The sequence below is a fragment of the Watersipora subatra genome, chromosome 7 (genome assembly GCF_963576615.1).
Source record: "Watersipora subatra chromosome 7, tzWatSuba1.1, whole genome shotgun sequence".
Taxonomy (NCBI): domain Eukaryota; kingdom Metazoa; phylum Bryozoa; class Gymnolaemata; order Cheilostomatida; family Watersiporidae; genus Watersipora; species Watersipora subatra.
Genome location: NC_088714.1, coordinates 52,255,690 through 52,275,960, shown reverse-complemented (window position 1 = coordinate 52,275,960; position 20,271 = coordinate 52,255,690). Strand labels below are relative to the sequence as shown.

The 20,271-nt window shown below is 35.9% G+C and overlaps 2 protein-coding genes across 2 annotated transcripts in view; both read left to right on the top strand.

Moving 5' to 3' along the window:
* The window catches only part of LOC137401118 (cytochrome c oxidase assembly protein COX16 homolog, mitochondrial-like), a 386,239-nt gene that overhangs the window by 112,810 nt on the left and 253,158 nt on the right, over window positions 1-20,271 (top strand). The gene's annotated exons all lie outside the window — the stretch shown is intronic.
* LOC137400014 (uncharacterized) lies at window positions 749-4,909 on the top strand. The gene is made up of 5 exons (XM_068086313.1): window positions 749-865; window positions 2,706-2,811; window positions 3,139-3,227; window positions 3,922-4,164; window positions 4,470-4,909. The coding sequence occupies exons 1-5, from the start codon at window positions 761-763 to the stop codon at window positions 4,491-4,493; spliced, it is 567 nt and encodes a 188-aa protein (XP_067942414.1). The 5' UTR covers window positions 749-760; the 3' UTR covers window positions 4,494-4,909.

Here is a 20,271-nt window from a genome sequence, read left to right as displayed (position 1 = left end):
AAACTATTTTCATTTATCTTGAACGCAGCTTTATTTATGCTCAATCTAACACACCTCACTTTATTAAATATTGAGTGTGAAAAATTAATTAGGCCAGGGGGACACTCAACTGGAAAATAATTAGGGCTGAAAGGGTTAACTAAAATGAAACACTGAGTGATCGTAATCTTTTAAAAACTCCCAAGAGTTAACGCAAGAAGAATTATAGGCCTATATTATACTCTTTAGTTTAAAAATATTAAGGATTTGATCAGCATCTTTTCCGAATTTGCTTTGTATTCTTAGATTATAGGCAGCAAACAGCTAGATAATTTTTTTGATTCAGTGTGTCAACTAAAATTTGACTTTTTTTAGTACAAACACATTAAGAACTCACAATTAGGTTGAACTTCTCTTTAAAGTATCGCATTCTAGTGTGTTGAGTGGCTAGATTTGCTTATATTTCTAATGGCAGCATTCACTGACAGTCGCGTTTCGAATAATATTATAATGAGGCATGGAGTGTCAGTGTCACGGCTTTTAGGGTTCCACTTCTTTGAAAAGGTGGACATTTTTCTAACAATCTATTATGTAACCAGTTATATACTCCCTGATGGCACGGCTAAACTTGATTATTGTTGAAATTTTTATGGTAACTTTTCACCCTTTATAGCAAGTTGAATAAAATTTGTAGTTTTCGTTGATGATGCCCTAACTTTAACCACAGTAAACTATAAGAACTCTATAATCAGTCTTCATATTGCAGAGTGCGGTAAAGGAGATGCTTCGTCCATCATTGTCTATTAGGAAAGAGGCTTTTAAGAACATGAAAGATGGTTGGAGTGGCATGGTTGTTGAGTGGCCAATTTATGGACAGGAGGCTTTTGTAAGTATTACTCTCCAAAATAACATGAACTTTCAAAATTTTGCCCATTCTCCCAGTATCCTATTTTGAGCCCAGGTCTCACGTAGTGTTTTAGTGGATTGATATTAAAAAGCTACAAGCGAAGTCTTTGCAATACAACCTGCACCGAATACCAATTTGCATGAGCTGAAGATGGCTACCTACTTCCAAAGCACAATTTTAAATAAACTTGACTAGACTCGTCACTCTTTATAGTTTCTCAAAGAATAATGTCTTAGTCTTGGGATTAACTGAAACTTTAAATGTTATATATTATTGGAGACCGAGTTGAACTGAAATTCATTGCAAGGGGAAAATTCCAGTTAGTTTCTCTCTATGGAGGGAATTTATAATATGTGCACAGTAATTTATAGTTTAAACGATGGATGACTTGCCGGATTATGGTCAATTTCGGCAGTTGCCTGTCCTATCTGGCCACTGGATTAAACGATTGCCAAGTTTTTATTTAGCACTATTCTGGCGCAGCATTGAACGTAATCCTACCACTGAGCAGACTTACTGCCTATCTATTAGGAGTTTTCTTCTCCATAATCAGAGGATAACTTTATGGTCTTCTAAAAAATCTTCAGCACTCTACTCCCAAATATGTTTTCACTGAAAATGTATGGCATACCTTCTCTAAGTCAGAATTCCTAGCCTGTTTTCTTAGTAATAAGCAATTTCTGAAAATTTATGAGCAAAAAGTTATGAAGTCTAGATTTGTTGGCTATTTTTTAAAAATAAATATGTTTGGGCCCAAAATCAAAGGAATAAATTTCAAGAAAGAGTAAGGTATTGTTTTACTATTATGTATTCCACTCCAACTTGCCCATGTGCATAAACCATTATTGTTAGTATGTGTTTTCTATAAAATTGTAGTTTGGGCTTGTAACATATTCCTGCTGGTAGGACAGTGTTTAATCTAAGGTGGAATAGGGAGAGGGTTAGCCGGAAAACACGACAGCCTTGCCGTGTTTTCCGGCAAAGAGATAATCCTGCACCTCTAGCATTATACAGGCAAATTATGGCAAATCACAGTCAGGGATGTGATTCATAAGCTAAAAAGTTTATTTTAAGCTATTTTGTATTAGCTCCGAACGCTCGCTTACTGTACGCTATTCATTGCCTTCACCATTTAAGTATACCTTAGGTGGTATTTTTATCTATCCACTTCAGTATATAAACACATTTATTTCATAATTTTATGATTGAAATGCTGCCTCGGGCTTTTGCTCAAAGTACTTTGTCAACGACTTCCGTCAGCAAGCTAAAATGAATTTTGGAAATCACATGCCTGCTAGTTATCCATCGTTTAAACTACACATATAAGACAACTCACATTTCTAGCTTCGATTTCATTCATCTGACCCTATGCGTTTAGGTTTTTACATTGTAATTATTACTATCTAAGTAGGCTTCAGCATAATTGAATTTCTAAAAAAATTTCGGCGTTGTGGTCAGGTCAGATATGTGTTTCTGACTGGACATCTATCTGACCACAGCTTTTAAAAATTCACCACCAAAGTTTTTTGATTATATAAATAATATTGTCAACTCGTATTAAGTTTGTTAAAGGTCTATATCGTTGAGGGCTTAGAATTACTTCATGTAAGAGCAGTAAAGTGGTTCATTGAGGGTCATAACTAGTTTTTATTTACGGGCAAGTCGACTGAATGTCGATATTTCTTGAATTCTATAGATTTGCTACAGGAAGAATATTGAAGATAAATGTTTGTACTTTATTTCTCGCTTGCTAAAATGTCTTCTTCTTTCAAATTAGCGTCGATATTTTGAAGTTGCTTATTTTTTTATTGCTTGTTAGCTTATACCTGAGCTTGAGCTCCTTCTGAATCGGGACTTGGATTTGGACGCGTTGGGAAAGCGAGCAGAGGATTTGTTCATGGCTGCATGTCCAAAAGAGACTAATCGTAAGTGTATTTATTATCTTCAAATTTACGTACTTTCTTTGCAGAACAATATGTTACTTTATGCGCTAGCAACGGCTCAATTATCAAAATAATATCAACCGCCAAAATGATATAAGTCGGAGTCGGGTGCCCATGATTTTAGTCAGTATTACTGGCTTTTTACCTCACGATAATAGTAATCTACGGAGTTTGTCTCACCCTATTTTCCATTCCAATGCTTTACATGTGCAGCAGCTTAAACAAGAACTAGTCTCTATTGTTGGAGGTCTTACCTGGTAGTGTGTAGTCAAAAAAAGTTTAAATATAACAAAAATACTTTGTTTGCAGCGAATGATTCTGGATTTGAGAAACTGGTGATCGTGATTGGAAAGCGCCTTGGAGACAAAAAGATGCTGGCCGAAACACCCGAACACAAAGTGAGTGGATTTCTTAGTTCGGTAACTTATTAACGTCATACATTAGGCTGACTATTGGTTCGCAACTCCAACTTAGCGTGTTAGAGGTTATTAGGATGTTTATACAGGAATGTTGTTAACGTCATAAATTAGGCTGACTATTGGTTCGCAACTCCAACTCAGCGTGTTAGAGGTTATTAGGATGTTTCTATAGGAATGTTGTTAACGTCATACATTAGCCCGTCTATTGGTTCGCAACTCCAACTTAGCGTGTTAGAGGTTATTAGGATGTTTCTATAGGAATGTTGTTAACGTCATACATTAGCCCGTCTATGGGTTCGCAACTCCAACTTAGCGTGTTAGAGGTTATTAGGATGTTTCTATAGGAATGTTGTTAACGTCATACATTAGCCCGTCTATTGGTTCGCAACTCCAACTTAGCGTGTTAGAGGTTATTAGGATGTTTCTATAGGAATGTTGTTAACGTCATACATTAGCCCGTCTATGGGTTCGCAACTCCAACTCAGCGTGTTAGAGGTTATTAGGATGTTTCTATAGGAATGTTGTTGACGTCATACATTAGCCCGGCTATGGGTTCGCAACTCCAACTCAGCGTGTTAGAGGTTATTAGGATGTTTCTATAGGCATGTTGTTGACGTCATAAATTGGCTGGACTGGTTTCGGCTCCAATCTGACTTACTTTTTACTGTTTTAGGTAAGCCATTCTCTTCCCCACCTCAAATTTGGGAAACTCTGTGTGGATGGGGAAAAGTTAAGCGTTAGTGAGGACCCTCTCGTCCTGCTAAAACTTCTGGCAGTATTTTACATTGGGGACATCGAGTTTGGCGACGCCAAGAAGTTTGGCCAGCTGCTGGAGTTTACCTTCTTGGGCTCCAGCACCGTGAGAAAGGGAAGCAAGTATTTGTCTGTCGACAAATTTATGGAAAAAATGAAGCGGGTGAGTACCTAATGACTCAGCTATGCTAGTTTTATATCTGTCGAAAAACTAAGTAGGATTCGAATGAATTTCTATGGTAGCAATTTATCATATAATTCATGAGAAGAGAACTCCAAAATGTAACTTTTGGCGCAAAAAACGATTTCAACCAGTTGTAAAATCATTGAAACTAAAATTTCCGAGAACACTCATATCCTAAACTCATTGGTCGAGCTTTTTGCCGTCTTCCTAGTCTTATTTTTAACGTTTATTTTTCATGTTGGAATTATCATAAATCATAGAAACATTTTTTTTCTCTTTTGCAGGAAAGCCGAGCCGACGATGAGTAGGCGAAGAAAAGCAAGTGCCGGCAAAGCCTGGAACGCTATAAGTCTAAAACATAACAACAAAATTCATAGAACACAATTCACACGAAATAGTAACCTTTCCAATCCAGTATGCCAAAGTGACACCACTTTTAGAGCGAATTATTTACGTGATTTGGGGTTTGGGCTTACTCAATGGATTTTATGGAATCGTGCTCTCTTTTATATTATTGTAGATAGTTTTTTTTAATTATTATTCTAAATCGATCTTGATCAAACAGATGCTGTGTGTTTTTCGAGTTATTTAGTGCTTTTATTAAATGGTGTGTGTGTTTTTCGAGTTATTTAGTGCTTTTATTAAATGCTGTGTGTGTTTTTCGAGTTATTTAGTGCTTTTATTAAATGTTAATAATAAATTATATATACTCGCTGTTTAAAAATATCCTTGGCTGAAAAAAACGCAGAGCTGTTTGTAAAGTGATTAAACTTGTAAACACTTGCTGCGTTCAAATTTGACCCTAAAATATAATGCGCCAAGCGTGTAAAACCAGGTTGCAATGCTAAATGCACTCAGCGTGTGAAAATCGTCTTCGTATAGAAAACTCAGTCAATGTTTAAAAACTGCAATTTTTAAACGCTAAGTGCGTACATATTTTGGTTTTATGATTAATGCACAGTGTGAATAGAAATTGCCTTGAAAAATGACCATCAGCAGTGCGTTAATTTTTAGTTGCACATCGCATAAAACGATGAATAGAAGTGTGTTTTTATTGAATGAATAGCGCATGGACATTGCATAATTTTCGAGTGTGTAGTTTTTCAGGTGCATTGAAAAATGACCATCTGAGGTGATTGAATACTGCATAGATTTTTTTTACAGTGTATAGTCAAACCTGTACAATTATTTTAGTTAGATTCATACCACTGTACAGCCTGCAACAATCTACTAACAGTAACCATAGAATTTCATGCATCAACTATTAAAACATCAATATTATGACAAGCAAATGTAATTAATTTATTTCAAAAATCTTTAGCTGTTCATGAGTTTGTGTAATCTTCTCATGTTTTATATCTGAAATGAATCACTGGATTCAACAATATTTTATCAATAAATACTTTGGTGGTACATGTAGTTTATAGGTCTTTTGCCCACACAACTTGTTCATAATTATTATTACAATGCTCATCTCTATTTTGATCACCTCCCACATCATGTTATGTACTTGATTGTGCATTCTGTATAACTGGGTGTTCATAGTACAAGTTCTGTATTATTCTGCTGTAGTATTTTTAGCGCTAGCGGAAAGTGTACGACTACCAAATTGTATGATTAAACTAACATACACCAAATTTTCTTCCACATAGCAATCAATTTTTCGCCATTTGCTTCTAACCTCTCACAAACTACCTACAACAAAAAGTAACATTATTATTTAAATGGTTAAAATAACAAGAAAGTGATAAATAGAATAAATATTATTACCAGCTATTTCTCCGATGATTAGGAAAGAAGTAATAAAATGCTCAAAAGCATATTTAATTGAAAAAGTAAGTGTTTACAATGGAAGTATTGCGTAATAACAACACTTGGTATGACTATAGAGCTGATTTATATAGCAAAATACATGTCTGTAGAATAAATACACTTATTAGTGTAACATTGTTGTAAACCTAGATAGGCCTTTGGCTACTTTACATGTGCAGAAGTCCAGAATATTAACATAGTGCAAATTATTTTATAGCATTTTATTTGTGATGTTATTCTACATTAAATTAAATTGCATTATATATATATAAGTATACTATATTTTATTATGTAATATCATATTAGAATATTTTGCTCATTTTTGTATGTTTTTTTTCATTTTTCTAATTTAACTTTTTTATTTCAAGGTACAACTGTTATAGTCAATGTTTTGTTATAAACTTATTAATAAGAGCTAATAAAATCGCTAATTAGAGCTACCCCTCTCCATGACGTTAAGCCATTACTTCACATCATGGCCGAAAGCGGTAGAGTATTTGCTCCCATATAGCGGCATGTATCGCCTAACAAATCTATCAAGTTTGTGTGGCTGAATTGGTAAGGCATCAGACTGGCCAACGGGAGGTACTGAGAACAGATCTTCTGCTTTATGGGTTCTTTATTTTAAGATTTTAATAGCTATAGCTGCATGCATACATTGACGGGAAACTTTGAGAAATATATATATATAGATGTACACAGATTATGATAAGACGAAACCAAAAAGTTCTCACTTTGGCTGGCAAGCAGATCATTAATACTATATTTTGAGTATTATTACAATGAATGATCATTAATTTTATCTGGCCTTCCATTTATGATACTCTAACTGTGATTGGTCAATGTGGTTATGATTTGCAGAGAAGCTGTTTACTTACATGTAGTTCTGAAACTTTGAGGAATAATACATGGGGCTAAGAAGTCAGGCAACTATCTAAAACATCGCTTATTGGAGTCACCGGCAGAGTAAGTGACATGAGCTATCAATTAGAAACATGATTTCTCAAAAAATTTTCCTAATGTTTTGATTTGCTAAGCTCATGTTATTTGTTTTTTATTTAATGCACAAAAATTTTTGTGCATCAATTAAAAAATAAACTTTTAATAAAAAAAATTGTTGATTATAAGTTATACATTTTTGTTTCATCACATGCTAGTGAAGCAGAAATAATTAACATTTGCACCTGACATGGTCATATTTGTAAAGAATTACTCGATATCGCAAATGTGATTAATGTGAGATTACGTTTGCAGTAGCTTATGGTTGTGATTACAGCTGACAAGAAATTTAGAACATTGTAATTATGACTGCCTCTAGTATAAATTTGAAGCATTATGTTTGCTGACAGTTTTACTATGTGTCATTGTTGTGCACCCAAACCCTCCGGTCCAATCAGTAAAATCTCTGTTGGTAGGGGTGTTGTCAAGGGAGAAATTTGTTATTTATTTATTTTAACTGAATATTTACAGTTGAAATAATAATTAATATATGAATAGTCTTGTTTTTTGTTATAATAAATGTTGTAATGATTATTTGATACTTAAAAAGTAATATAAAATGTATTGTTTATGTGCGTTTCCTTTGAGTGAAATACTACAATGGTTCTATGGTTCTATGTGTAATGGTTAGCCTCTGGACCTTGAGTTCAATTTCTCCCAAGACAAATTTTGACCGCAGACAAAGTGGCACTTCTGCCCCACAAAAATCAGACTGTTGCTATAAAGCAAAATTGAAATAGCAACTCAATCAATGGAGATGGGCGCTACTATTATAGTTATCCTTGCAATTTGTTTTGACAATAAGGTGCTGTTGTAATGATGAGCCCAAGTATCAAGTATTATTGAGATTGCTAGGCCTACTATATCTTGTAGGCAACTGTCTGCAGGTAATTATCTTATAATCGACAATAACACACCAGTGGTTTGTTTCTAAGTGTCTGTGAACTCTATTTTCCTTCAAAGGTCAAAATACCAATTATTCTGTCAAGGCTTACTAGCTCAAGCAAAAATAACAATATGCTTATATACTTAGCCCTATTTGTTATGGCCTTACTAGGTTCAATGAGTAGGTATCTATTAGACGTGCAGCGATAGCTCTTCCTGTCAGGGGCCTGGATAAACTCTCTTCTCAGGGCTTTATGGCTTCCTGGCTTGCCACCTCTTTGGGTGAATCGTCTCTGCTGTGTATTTCCTCGGCAAGCTGTTTGCTGCCGGCTCCTTGGCTATCTTGGGCTTCTGTTAGTCTTCTCCTGTCTTGGCTCCTTTCTTGTGCCTCCCCTATGCTGCCTGGCTCGCTGCCAATTCCTCGCTGCTGCCTGGCTTGCTGCTGGCCTCTCGCTCTGCTGCCTGGCTCGCTGCCGACTTCTCCTTACCTTGGCTACTTTCTTGTGCCTCCCCTCTGCTGCCTGGCTCGCTGCCAGCTTCTCCTTCTCTTTCTCGTCGATTTTGCCCCTCTTTTATACTTGTCCTTGAGTCATTGCCAAAGGTTACTGGTTGGTTGTGTTTTGCTTGTGGTTTTTGCATCATTTCTTGCATAATTTCAGTTTCAGATTCTCTGCGGTGAGCTAAAGCTCCTTACTGTTCTTGGAATCCCATGACGGCAAGCAAAAAATATTATAAGTCCATCAACAAATTGTACAAAACTGGCCATAACTCAAAAACTAAGAGGAGTAGCATTGTGAAATTAATTTTGCAGTAATCCTCATTCTAAGACGCTACTAGTTAGCTAACTTATATAAAGCAAGAAACATGTTATCATTTTATGCCATTCTTTTCACAGCCATTTCATCAATATTATTGCATAAAATACAATATCTTAGCTTATGAAAAATTATGCTATATTTTTCTACTGCTATACAATACAACATTTTCTAGACCAAAACGATTTTATAAGCTATATCTAAATATACAAAATGAAGTGTTGTAAATACTTGTCTCGCTGATGACTGGTTGCTGATCTGCTGCGTGCTGACTGCTACTTCGCTCCAACAAGTCATAAATCTAGATCGCTCTTGTAATATTGGTGATATACCTCTCCTTTCGCTTGACACCCTGTAGAGTTGTTTGCTTCACTGGATAGCCATGAGTAATTGTTTTAGCCAGTTAGTCTCTTTCAGATTAGGTGGTATTGGTCAATAATAATCATGATTTAGTAGCAATTTTGTGCTGTTTTTCATTCATAAGCTTTTCATTATAATGATCAGACAACTCCCAATCGAACTGATGTCCCATATATTCACAATGCATCAGCTGTGATGGTTGGACAACTCCCATGCTTGATATTTCTAGCAGCATAGCAATTGCCCTAGATTTTCATGTTTGCTTGTTGATGTATCGCAGTGCTTAGTGCAATGTTTTGCAGCAGTTGTGGTGTTCCGTGATCCCACAATTTATTATTTCTTTTGACTTATTGGTCATCTATCGTTTCAAACCCTGACAGTGTAAATGAAATAAAATACCCCTAAATGGTGCTAAAGGCAGTCTTACTATGGTAGGATACAACAGCTGTAGTGTGTAATACAGTTCTCACGTATTTGATAGATGATTGGGTCTGCCTTATTCATTGCAGTTTTTATAAGGGATTGTTGCCAATTATTTAGTTGTGTATGAAATGTAATACCTCTTGAAGGGTCGTCGTTGAGCGCTCTTGAAGCGGCAATGTCGTCGAGCGCTCTTGAATCGGCAATGTCGTCGAGCGCTCTTGAAGCGGCAATGTCATCAATATCTAGAATGTTAACATAGTGCAAATTATTTTGTAGCATCTTGTTTGTGATGTTATTCTATATTAAATTAAATCGCATTATGCATATATAAAAGTATAATTTTTATATTTTACTGAGTAACATCATATTATAACATTTTGCTTATCTTTGTATATTTTTTCTTCATTTTTTCTATTTTGAATTTTTTCATTTGAAGCTACAACTGTTATAGTTAGTGTTTTGTTATAGATGTACACAGATTATAAGACAAATACAAAAAGTTCTCACTTTGGTTAACTTCAGATCATTAATACTATACTTTGAATATTATTACAATGAATGACCAATAATTTTACCTACCTATTCATTTATGATACGCTAGTTGTAATTGGTCAATGTGGTTATGATTTGCAGAGGAGCTGTTTACTTACTTGTAGTTCTGAATTTTGAGGAATAATACAAGGCATCTAGAACATTGTAATTTGGACTGCTTCTACTATAAGTTAGAAGCGATATGTCTGCCGACAGTTTCACTAAGTGTCAGTGTTGTGCACCCAAGCCCAAATTAGTGAAACCCATGTTGGTACTGGCATACTTACTATGGTAGGGTACAACAGATGTGTTGCGTAATACAGTTCTCACCAATTTGATAGGCTTTTGAAATATTGATTGCAGATTTTATAAGTGATTATTGTCAATTATTGTCATTATTTAGTTGTGTGTTTTATCATAAGTTATTATTGGGCAAGTTTAGTTTTATTTGCACTTGTTTCAAAAACACTAAATGTTTGTTGAATAATAAATGTACAAATAGATTATGGCTGAAGGTTTACCAGATTTGTAAGACTCACAAGTTCTCCATTCAATAAATAACCAGCATAGCTCTTTTGTTTGTTTAATCCCCAAAGTACCGCTATTTTTCTCTTACAGTTCAGTTTTCCTGAACCAAGATTGAAATATGAACTTCACTATTTTAAGGACTGGGTCCATACGTATTAACCAATTAGTCTAAATTTGCATTGAGGAACATATCAGCAGATGATATCGAAATAATACCAACACTTGAAGTGATAGTACGGTAGACATCATAACACAGTCAGTACTGACTACCTGAATCTTGTAATCTATCAATATATACTCAGCTTTTATGATATGAGTTATATGGCTATATTAATGCTATATATTAATGCTAAATAATCAGATCTCATAAAATATTTATTATTATAGTTCCACACTTCATAATCTTAGTTTATATATATGAGTAAACATTTCGGGTCAGCACATGACTCATTATACATCATCTATGCATCCATATATCACTATACAGTATCTAGAATTATTATACAGTAATTCCTTCTCAGGGTTCTTCGGGCTGGTACCACACTCTCCCACTCTCGGCTTAATCATGACAGTTCAACTTGTAAACATAATACAGGACTTACACTGATTGCGTAGTGGCATCCGGATAACCAGTCCTATATCCTTAAACTAAACTAATAAATTGAGTAAGATACTAAAGATTAAGATAGACCACAATACTAGATAGCTAAGATATATTACGTTAATTCCAGTACCAATAGTGAAACCACTGCTTTGACCAGAGGGCATGGTTGTGTATACAGACACTTATCTGAACTCACTGAGACATATTAGTTGACTTGATATTCCAATCGATGATTATCTTGATTCTCTCTTCAACCGCTCAAACTCTGTAGCTAACGATCAGAATAATTAGGCAATTATAAGCAGTTGAGTAGGTATAGAGTTCTGGTTTATTACAGTCAAACCTGTACAATTACTTTAATTGGGCTCATACAGCCTGCAACAATCTACTAACAGTAACCATAGTTTTTCATGCATCAGTTATTAAAACCATTATTAATGTGACGAATATATGTACCTACTCAATTTATTTCAAACATTCTTAACTGTTCAGGAGTTTGAGTTATCTTCTCATGTTTTATATCTAAAAAAGAACCATTGGAATCAACGATATTTTATCAATAACTATTTGAGTTATCTTCCCATGTTTTATATCTGAAAAAGGTACTAAATTCAACGATATTTTATCAATAAATACTTTGGTGGTACATGTAGTTTATAGGTCTTCTGACCACACAACTTGTCCATAATTATTATTACATTGCTCATCTATATTTTGTTCAACTCACATGTCATGTTATGTACTTGAATGTGGGTCAGGAATAACTGGGTGTTCCTATGTACAAGCTCTGTAATGTTTTGTTGTAGTATTTTTAGCGCTACCTGAAAATGTACGACTACCGAGTTGTATGATTAAACTAACGTACACAAAAATTTTTGCAACATAACGATTAATCTCTGGCCATTAGCTTCTAACCTCTCACAAACTACCCACCACAATAAGTAACATCATTATTTAAATTAGTAAATTGAAAAGAAAGTTATAAATAAAATGAGTATTATTATCAGCTATTTGTCCATTGACCAAGAAAGAAGTACTTCAATGCCTAACAGCATATTTTATTGAAAAAGTAGGTGTTTACAATGGAAGTATTGCGTAATAACAGCACTTGGTATGTGTATGGAGCTGATTTATAAAGCAATATGCATGTCTGTAGAATAAATACACTTATGAGTGTAATATTGTTGCAAACCTAGATAGGCTTTTGGCACTTTACATGTGCAGAAGTCTAAAATGTTAGTTTATATATATCTGAGTAGACATCACAGGTGATCACATGTGTCATTATACATGATCCATCTATCATTATCTAGAATTACTATCCTGTAATGCTGGTAGCACACTCTCCCACATTCGGCATAATCATGGCACGTTCAACTTGTAAGCATAATGCAGGAGTTACTCTGATTGTGTAGTGCCAGATAACCCGACTTACCCTACCAAATCTACTGATATAAGATCTGATATCTCATACGATCTAACTTCTATCAGAATGATTTACAAAATATATAATTTTTTGCTTATATGCCAGTACCAGCAGTGAACCACTGCTTGGACCGGAGGCCTTGGGTGTGTATACAGACACATATCGAGACTCGCTGAGACTATTGGTCGACTGCTGAATCCAATCGATGATTGGTTCACTGATATTTACCGTCAACTGTAGATAGTGCTCGTGAGAGTTGTATTCACAACGTACGCTTCGACAAACGTACTCTAACCTCAAGACGCTACGCGATGTAACCTAGATGTTTAGAGACACGGAAATAGCCAGTGCGATTATCTATATTTATGTTTTAGTTATTAGTTCAACACATTGACTGCATAAATCTTGGGTTTGCATTTTATATCATCAAATACCGCTAATTTTTTTATAAAGAATGTTACGTTTTTAATAATATCAATGTTGGTTTCTCTAATTCTAGTAGGGGAGACAAAGACCGGAAACAACATTCTTGTTCGATCGTCGTGCCCATCGAACTTAAAACCCCTGGAAAGGCAAAGGTCATTTGCAAGTACGGAAATCTGCCTGACGCCATTTGCGGGTAGCGTTTGAGTTAATTTGATTGTGTTCAATGTGAGAAAAAAAATCTAATTTCAGATTTAACAGCTATGGAAGATCACGAATACACTGCTAAATCAAAGAAACAGACTACTGAGATTACTACTAATAATTTATGTAAGAGAGAGAAGGGTGTAGGTGCACAGTGCTATTGCTATTCCATGAACTGCAAAAACCGCAAGAATGGACTTTTAAAGGAAAAGGCATGACATTTCACAAGTGAGTCACTTCTACTACTAGTTATATTACTATTGCTCAAGTTTACGACTACTACTAGTTGTGCTACTACTAGTTAGTACTGCCACTAGTTAGTTTTACTACACTAGTCACTGGGTAAGTGAGAGTCGATCAGTGTCACTACTGAGCGTACGAGCTCGACTGTATTTTGTCGGTGATTAGATAAATTTATAAGCTAGTGAGTGGAATGTTCTTCCTTCAGAACGAAGGTTTTTTATTATTTAAATTTGGAATTTTTCTTATATTAATATTTTGGAACTACAAACCATTAGGTTATTTCTAAATATTTATATTTGAATGAAAGGTTTTTCGTGCCTATAATATTATTCATTGTTGTACCTGGATATAGCTAGCAGTAAGGAGATAAGAGTAATAATACTATTGTTATTACTACTGTTGCTAACTAACTACTACAGTTTCATTTTAATTTTTAGATTTCCAAACAAAGCAACTGAGAACTCTCGTTATTTACAATGGTATCGCAACCGCAGAAGAGTGAATAAGCCTTAAAGTAATACTCGCTAATGATGCCACACCCGACCGTCAAGATTATACGGGAGCTATCCTAAGTCTGACTAAGCTGGACCGAAGACTGGCCCTGACGATTTTGGACCGAACACAGGCCCGTAGAATCAGACCGAATACTGGCCTCGTAGGATTAGACCGAATACTGGCCTCGTAGGATCAGACCGAATACTGGCCTCGTAGGATCAGACCGAATACTGGCCTCGTAGGATCAGACCGAATACTTGCCTCGTAGGATCAGACCGAATACTGGCCTCGTAGGATCAGACCGAATACTGGCCTCGTAGGATCAGACCGAATACTGGCCTCGTAGGATCAGACCGAATACTGGCCTCGTAGGATCAGACCGAATACTGGCCTCGTAGGATCAGACCGAATACTGGCCTCGTAGGATCAGACCGAACGCTGGCCTCGTAGGATCAGACCGAATACTGGCCTCGTAGGATCAGACCGAAGACTGGCCTCGTAACCTGGTTGCCGGTATACCCCAACACTGTAACTCACTGAACAAAACTCTTGGAAGTTAGAGTTACCCGGCTTCAGGCATGAAATTATCCAACTATCATTAAATGTCTAGTTCCTATTAGTTGGCAGAACACTTGTCTGGCTGAGGTGGTGCACTAGCGTGGATGCAGCTGTGGTTCGCTGTCTAATACCACGTGCCTACGCACAGCGTTACAGACTCGCCAAATCTGTCTGTCGTCCCTCGAAGCCTTGTGTGGCTGCAGCTATGAAACGCAGTCTTAAGCCACGGCTTATGAGGAGAAGACAAAACAAATAAAGCTAGTGCTCCTACTAGATAGTCTGCTATGAATCAATTAACAACACGTTGAGAAAGCGTCAAAGTTTTTATTCACAAATATCAGCACAAAGCACAACACGAGCAGACTCCTCTAACAACACGATTGCATGTCCTTATATACACACAAAATGGCAAAAACTAAGATAATTGGTTAAAATAATATAGGTCAATTTCACTGACGGTAATTGGTTACACACATGGATAAGACAGCAAAACGATAAGATTCAATAAGCATCCAGTCAAATCTTACCACAAAAGTTAGCGCAAAACAAACAAAACGAGTGTCTATTACCTCCGCTTTACAAGTCCTCTCTCCGATACGCCCGCTTATTACCCATAAATACCGTAAGCTAGTTCTAACACACATCAGTTGCAATCATGGTGCTCTACTGCATAGAATATTCCTTCAAAGCTAATAGTCTTCGTGATCTGAAGAAACACGAGCGCTTACATCGGCGACGTGTGAGCTGCCCCACATGCAGCGCCGAGTTTACATCGCTAGACCAACTGAAGACTCACAAGCTACAGGAGCACTCGAGGACTGTAGCCTGTCAGACCGAGCAACCCTGCAGCCGGGGCCGATCTCCTCCGCGACGTCGCCCTCCTCACCAGAGACCTGAAACTCGGCACCCTCGAAGACAGTCTCCTTCACGCTCCGCAAGACGCCCTCGAACGCACTCGCCTCCTCACAGGCGACCTGCAAAGCGTTCGAAGCCTGAGTCAAAGCCGGCAGTACCCTCTGTGGCTGTTCGGCAACTAGCTCCTCTTGAGATCTTCGACTCGGACTATAGCCTATAGTTCCGAGCTGATTTTCTCCCAAAGGGCCCTTTTCAGGGCCACCACCTTGTACAAGAGTGTTGTTCATCTGGCTACGAGCGTTTACTTCAGCCTGATCCTTTGAGCACTTATCTGCAACGAACATTTCAATGATCCATTTTTTGACAGCAGGTTAAAACGTTCGACTGAAGTCATTTAAAGGTAATATTTTTCAATGTTGAATGATACTTTTCAATGATTGAATTTAAAACCACGTTGTCAAGCACAGCGCTGCAAGGTTGCTCAACTTAAAGTAGATATACATGTATCTAAAAAAATTTAGAAGCCTCAAACAGCACGCAAAACAGTGACAGCTGCCACAGTAAGTGCCTATGAGTATGTCTACAGCTTAGCAGTTGTGTGATCTGTTCTCTGTGATTCTTCATCTTCGTTTCTGGGATTTAATGTCCAACGCATAAATTATGCTGTCCTTTTTATCGTGTGTTAACTGTGCAAATGTCTTTTCATTTCCTAATTGTTGTAATAGTACTACATAATACCCCTGCAAATCATAAATTCCAAATTGATAGCAATAACTTGCAATTTAGAACACAAAACATCTTTTTGAAACAAAAAAAAATCAAAAAAATCGATTTAAATTAAAAAAAATCAAATAAATCAATAGAAATCGATTTTTTTGATTTAAAAAAATCATCGATTTTTAACAACCCTGCCTACAACACAACAGAGTAAGACATGGTATGTCATATGTTGTTTAGGGCGTATCAGTTGTGCGTGTATGATATTGTTATAGTTGTACTGTGTTATGTGAGTGTATGAAGTATAATCTTGGGAGAGTAGATTAGTTTATTCCTGTCAGATCAGCTACACAACAGCAAGTGTGTTACCACATCAGTTTTACATCCAAGTATTAATCATGAGTTGATCACTAGTTAATTAGATCAGGAAACAGTAAAACCACACAATTCTTGTAAACATACATGGATGCATGACCTCATGACCTGCCTGTCAGCCATTGCTATATACAAAACATCACGACATGGTATATCTTTTCATATCAAATAGCGGTAATGTGAATTTTGTTGCAAGTCAACCTTTAAGCTTTATGCCTAAGATGGGTTAAGAATGACTTCCAGTGAAAATTGCCACATTTTCATTTTCCATAGCGATATGGTAGCATTTTGAGCTGTTTCATTTTCGCTTATTTTATTTGTTGTATTGTTGTATATTAAGGGTACTATGTTTATGTGAATAAGACATTCATTTTTGTTGGTTTTATGTAATTGTTATAATTGATGCTTTTGTTTAGGTGGTTGGAGTAATAATCCTACTGTTACCCAGTTTAAGGCTACCTTTCGCAAACTTATCAGCAAATGCGGTGCGGAATTAGATGCTAGTAAGACAGGTAATGTTACTGCTCAAAACGAGATTCTCATCATACAGGCTACTCCAGAAGTTGATCAGTTTGTGGAACTCAATGATTTCAGATGTCAAATTTCTGTTATAGGTAACAGTATAGTCTATATAGCTGGCTACATTGTGCAAAAGCTAGCTAAAGCGCTGTCGTGACATTGGCTGTCAGTCGCTGGTTACCACTAAGTCAAGTATCCAGTACTGACATCCCTATACTCTATAGCTACAAAACAATGGAGGATTGGTGCGTTCATCAGATGATGTCATCAGGATCCTGCTAGTTGCAGATCAATACTTTCGTATTAATACAAAGCCAGATCCACTCCATTGTGTGGTGTATTTTATTAGTAGTGTAAGATCTAGTGATGTGTTATGCTTTGGGAAACACCTTACAGATACGGCAGATGGCATATCCAACCACTGCATCATTGATGAAAAACCTTATTCAGTCGTTTTATGATCTCCGACAGCATCATTATGCTAAAATCCTACACTCAAACTGCAAGGTGCATCTTTGTGGCATACAATACTAAAGTAGTACTTTTTAAAGGCCAGTAACAATGTAATCACTGTAATATTCATCTGCAGCTGTTGTTGTGCTGTTATTCCTAATCTGATTTAGTTCTAAGAAACTCTGATGCACCTTGGCTCAATATCCAGTGCTATACAAATCTCCTTTTACACAGTTTCTGTAACGTGTATGTATAAGTTTAATCATCTGATTACACTAATTCCTGCATTTCTTTGTTTGCATTATTTTGATTATCCTCTATTACAACTGTTTTTAATTTCCGTTTAGTTGTTGCAGTAGTTCATTCCATCTTTTACATATACTGTATTATACATATACATTCATAAGCTATTATCACTTAAATCTTGAAAACAGTTTCTGTTTTGGCAGCATACCTATGTGTTGTTTTTATCGAAATACTTCATGTGCTAAGTTTTACCATATGCATTTATGCATATGTAATACAAATTTTAATAAAATGGAACAGTTGTTATTTGCCTGAATATATCATTTGCTGGGTTTATGCATTTGTAATACAACAGTTTGTATGAATAACATGGTCCACGAAAATCTATTTTACATCTACTTATCATTTGATATATCCCACTCCATATGTTATAAATAGGTTTTCTTCTATCAGAGCACTCTAAACGTTGTATAAGAGGAGTTTTCATTAACACCCAGCTGGAAAATAACTATTCAACATGTACATTTCTGTCATTTTTCAGCGTTTGTTTACAAACGGAACTAGCATTCGATTAGCTCTCCAATATGGCGCATACGTTACGTATTATTATCAACGTGAAAGTCACGTGATTGCCATTCTAGGGGTTTTAAGCTCAATGGTCGTGCCATTCGCTAAACGTTATTAAATAACCGTGGGAGTTGAAAACCTAAATGAATAACGGCCTAAAGATAGATGAAGAAAACTGTAAGATTACTTAATATAAGTCAGCACCATATGATAAGTGAACTTTAGTATGAACTTTCTACAATGACTGTGTTTGAAAATGAATCTCATATATTCACCAATTAGCAAGATAATGAGCTGAATGCACAAGGAAAATAATCCAACATTGTATAATGAGACGATGTGGCCACAAGTGATAACAAAGACACAGAGGACAACTTTTTGCAAAAGCAATTGCGACAACAATATTATGTAATGCTGATATATGAATACAATAGCCTGACAAAACACAGAGTAAGAAGTAGCTGGCTGGCATAAACATGCTATGTAGGCCTACACCTTTACTATATCATGTAATATACAATTATTTAGCCACACATCACAGATGCGAGTACTATGCGAGTGCAGCAAATACATTACAAGATACAACTGATATTGCTTGATATGATTGATATAATATATAATTGATATAATTGCTGTTCCATTACGGTTCTGCCCGTATGACTTTTGGTAAATATGATATCGTATAGGGAAGCCGTTTCTCAATCTCTACACAACCGCCAAGCTCATGCTGGACTAAACATTAGAAAGAACACGCACAGGCGTTGGTTCAGCTTCGGCTACTAACATGGTGTAAATATCTGAGTCATTTGCACAAAAAAGGAGTTGTCTGATCAATTAAATAAAACTTGAAAGAAAAATGCAAAACAAGTGGTAGAACAACTAACATTATTTGCATTATACAAGATTAAAACATTAGTGATGATCCATTGTTGAAATACTCAAATTTTACAGTTTTACAGTGAGTCAAACAAAACTTTTTAATTTCATGTTTTGTCATAGTATGTGAAGTTCGATAAGAAAGCATCGACTATAACAGTTATATTATACTGATTATAGCCAATAAACATGCATAAATAACACAAACATGAGTGACATTTAAAAATGGCAGTTTAAAAAAAAGACTTGAAAGCAAAATGGTTCTAAGAGTGGAAAGTATGACAAATATGAAAGACATTAACAGGTGCCTACTCACTGATGCACTGCTACTAACCACCAGGAATTGCAGCAACATTAAAAAAATCAGAAAAACTTATGCTAATTCTGCATTCTATGTGAGCATACTTTTTCTATATTATTACGTAAATGATATATAAATAATTCGTTAAATAAAAATGTTAATATAATTACTCTTTTAGCTAGTTTAGTACTTGTACACAGGTTCGTTGCCTAGATACCAACAGTCCAATAGTAAAGCTGATCCTGCTGTCAAGATAATGAAGGAGAGCTGGTGAACCATTTCTCACTCTTCTAGAATTGTTGAATACCATCTCACTGCAAGCAAGATGAATTCACCAATCATAGAACATCAACCACTCAACGCACTCAATCCTTTTCACTAGAAACAGTTTCAGGTTTGGCAATGCGCTGCAATAGACAATTATACAAAAAGACAGCTACCCAGCACTCCTACAACAGGGCTGCTTCTGATTTGCTGCCCCCTAAACACTGTAGTTTAGTCCTCTTGAAACATTTCTGTAAATTGAAATTCAAATGGGAATGTTGCAGAGCTATTGATCAATTCTTTAACCGCTCAAACTCTGTGGCTAACGATCAGAATAATTAGGCAGTTAAAAGCTATTGAGATTGAGTAGATATAGAGTTTCCGTTTATTACAGTCAAACCTGTACAATTACTTTAATTGGGCTCAAACAGCCTGCAACAATCTACTAACAGTAACCACAGTTTTTCATGCATCAGCTATTAAAACCACTATTAATGTGACGAATATATGTACCTAATCAATTTATTTCAAACATTCCTAACTGTTCAGGAGTTTGAGTTATCTTCCCATGTTTTATATCTGAAAAAGGTACTAGACTAGATTCAAC